Source organism: Sinocyclocheilus anshuiensis, unplaced genomic scaffold (assembly GCF_001515605.1).
Source record: "Sinocyclocheilus anshuiensis isolate Anshui unplaced genomic scaffold, SAMN03320099.WGS_v1.1 scaffold451, whole genome shotgun sequence".
Classification (NCBI taxonomy): domain Eukaryota; kingdom Metazoa; phylum Chordata; class Actinopteri; order Cypriniformes; family Cyprinidae; genus Sinocyclocheilus; species Sinocyclocheilus anshuiensis.
Window position 1 is genome coordinate 1,026,622 of NW_015549630.1, and position 3,727 is coordinate 1,030,348.

General features: G+C 36.0%; 1 protein-coding gene across 1 annotated transcript in view; it reads left to right on the plus strand.

The window, feature by feature from the left end:
- Positions 1-2,359: 2,359 nt before the first annotated feature.
- Positions 2,360-3,727, plus strand: part of LOC107659607 (hereditary hemochromatosis protein homolog) — a 1,826-nt gene continuing 458 nt past the window's right edge. The window contains exons 1-3 of the mRNA XM_016448619.1: positions 2,360-2,390; positions 3,119-3,399; positions 3,545-3,664. Of these exons, the coding sequence (XP_016304105.1) occupies positions 3,129-3,399; positions 3,545-3,664 (391 nt within the window). The 5' untranslated portion in view covers positions 2,360-2,390; positions 3,119-3,128. The remainder of the gene's footprint in view (positions 2,391-3,118; positions 3,400-3,544; positions 3,665-3,727) is intronic.

Below are 3,727 nucleotides of genomic sequence, written 5' to 3' on the forward strand. Positions count from 1 at the left end.
AATGCTCAGTTCACAGATTGGATGTTTCTCATGAACATTTGAGTTAGGGAAGCTAACCCTATTCTTGGAATATACTGTAGCCCAGGGGTGCCCAATCCTGTTCCTGGTGATCTACCTTCCTGCAAAGTTCAGGATTGAAGAACAGGATTGGCAACCCCTGCTGTAGAACACAAGCCTGTGGACCAGGAGTTTTCAAACCTGTCCAGGAGCACCCCTGCCCTGCACATTTTGTATGTCTCCATCATCTAACACACCTGATTCAACTCATCATCTTGTTAGTAGAGACTGCAAGAACTGTGTCTGATAAGGGATACATACAAAGTGTGCAGGGCTGGGGGTCCTCCAGGACAGGTTTGAAAACCACTGCACTACAGTATAGGGAACATATTCTCTATTAACTACAACTTTTGCCTTAATTAACTCCTAATTTACTTATTAATAGTTGGTAAGGTAGTTTTTGTAGCATTTAAATGTAGGTATTGAGTAGGATTGAGGGATGTAGGCCTAGAATAAGGTCATGCAGAAAAATGCATTAATATGCACTTTAAATACTAATTAACAACCAATATACTAGTAATATGCAAGCTAATAAGCAACTAGTTAAAAGTGAGAGCTGAACTCTAAAATAAAATGTTACCAATATTAACGTTACCTAGAAAGTAGAAACAGATTAACGTTACAGTACCTTTGTTGTAAATGGAGACTTTTATTGCGTCATCCGTGTTCATCTTCAAGTAGGCAGTTTGGGTTCTGGATGAAAACAAATCTAGCTGTTATTCAAAAGCAGCATTACACCCAAAATTAATGCAACTGTCATATAATTCTAAGATCCAGCCCCAATACTGAAAGATGTCTAGGCTATATCAAATGTGCATGTGAAACGCTAAAGGTATAAAGATAAAAAAGAATCGTGTCATCCTGGATTGAAACTGATTTTTGTGTATGTAAATACGTAAAGGATAAAAAAAGAAATACGTAAACTGAAAAAGCCATAAAAAAATGTACAGGTAATTATTGTGGAAGGGAGAGTTCCGCTGACCTGGAGACAGGTTTGTTGTTTGGGCCACGCACTGTACCAGCGAGTAAAACATCCTCCAGCACCTCTGTATCCGATTCCAACTCCAACTCTGTATCAATATTTTATTGTGAACATTGTATAATCTGTTTTCTCAACAACTTCCTCAAAATGTTCCCGGTAAAATATTCTAAACAGTACCAAATTGGGTTCTTCGACTTTTGACAATAGCAGAACCCTTTTTGGTTCTAAATAGAACCCTTTTTTAATAAAGTTCCATAAAGAACTGTGCTTTGACAAGTTTATAGGACCTGGTGTTACAATTTATTTTCAATTAATATCAGTAAATATTTTTAAAATATTAATATTATTTTTTATATATTATTTATTAATATTAATTTTCATCTCTCTATCTACCTGATTTTATAATATACTGTGGCTTCTATTTAGGTTTTACATAAATAAATACATAAATAAACAAACAAACAGCATATGTCAATTATGTAAATTTATGTTTTTTATTGGCATGGCAAAGTGTAGGAAAAATTACAGGGCTCAAACAACTGTTATTAGCTGAAAACATTAATAAATATCAGTTGACACTGAACATGATATGGAATTAATGAAGACCAAGTTCAAGTGAAATATCTTCTCAATGTCTTTATGTCCATCTTTATGTTTCTCATTGCTGATGATGAGGTGGTAGGATGTGACAGCTTTTATAACAATTAGAAAAAAATGACAGTATGTGAGCCCTTTATAAAAGAAAAAGAGATATAAGGTCATGGGATAACTTTAATGTTATTTATGACTGGGTGTTTTTGCATAAAGTAATAAAAAAAAAAAAATAGAATTATGGATCATTATTTCAACATTTCTGTTAGGCCTACTTAGTGAAGAGAAAGTAAGCATCCTTAACTGAACAGAGCTGGTCACATGCATTTTCTGTTAAACTAAAAAGTGAAAAAGACATGATTGGCATGAAACTAGTGTAGCGTCTGGACCAATCAGACAATTTTTCTTTAGTTATGTTTAACAAATACTCTGTAACACCCCTCAGTCAACAAACAACTATGAGGGTCTATGGACCCTTCCTCCGAAATGCATCTAACACCTCAGAAAGCCAGAACAGGCCTCTGGTTCCATGGTAACCAATGCTGATATCACTGGTTTTATGCGGGCAGAGAAACTCACAATTAATTTACCCTTAGGAAAGACACACAATGCCCATAAAAATGGACTCGTCTCTAATTAATTCATAGAAAAACCTTTCTGTGAATGAACACACATCTCCTCAGGACATTGTGTATACCATTACTGTGCTTGTACAGAAGCCGGAACTAATCGAGCCGTTTGTGCCAGGATGGGGAGAAGGGTATTTTAATAATGTCAATTATGTGAAAAATTATGTGTTTTTCGAACCAGCAAGCATGAGAGCATGTTCTAGTACACCCCCAAAACAAAATCAAGACTTTGTAAAAGAGCATAATAGGACCCCTTTAAGTGTTTATGTAGTTAATAAAGTCTTACTTGTATCACACTTGACCTTGTTCATTGTTTGCTCATGACTGGAGTCCCTAATCATGCAGATTTTTGCTACAGGCTCTGAGTAGTATTGTACAGTAAGAAAGTTATTTTCCTTAACCAGGAAATTAACGTTCTTAGAATTGACAGACAGTTGACACTGAGAGGTCAAGTAAATACTTAAAGCGGATCTAAATATTTATAATTAATTATAATTAATTATTCATATTTCCCCTTTGAGCTGATTCGCTACACAAGTGATAAAGCCGTGGATGTAATGGACTCGGAGCCAACAAGAATGGCATAATAAAAAGTTCCTGCATGAATATATTTATCAACCTATTTGCTTTAAAACATTGCGGAGGTACCTGAATATGGAAAAGAACAATGTGATGAGGAAAGGTGAATCGACCTGATTAACTTCAGCATAATTAAGATAAATATGACCCAGGCAGCAGTGCTGACAGAAAATACATCTGCTTTCGAATGTTTTATAAATCACAAATTAATGACTGATGCAATGAACCCAACACGTTACCGACAGTAAAACTTCTCATCCTTCTCTGTATTGAAACCCAGAGTCAGACTCATGAGGAAGACGCTCTCAGACTCTCAAGGGCTTCAGATCAGCTGTCTGGCCACTGGTTTTAACCCCCATCACATTAACCTGACCTTGTTCAGAGATGGTCAGCCTGTGGATGATGATCAGATCACAAGAGGAGAGATTCTGCCCAACGGAGACGGAATGTACCAGATGAGGAAGAGTTTGGTGATCAGTAAAGAAGAACTATGTGAGGAACATAAATACAACTGCACAATGAAGCACCTCAGTCTGCACAACAAACTGGACATTATTTTTGGTAAAGAAAAACTAGCAATTAAGTCAAATGCCCCTTTGAAAATCAAATTCAACATTATGTTTAATAACAACAACAACAACAAAACTAACTTTGTCTGTAGCTTACTGATTTTTATTTTTTTTTAATCGCTTCACCCCAATTTCAGATGTGGCTGAATATGAGCCAGGATCCTTCAGTCAGTCTGTAGTTTTCATTGTGCTGGTGTTCATGTGTGCGGCTGTTTTCATCACAACTGCACTCATATGGAGGAAGAGACCAGCTGCTGGTAAATGTTCTGTAAACTCAATTAGAAAAAAAAGAAACCAAACTTCAGTTTCTGTAGAGACAC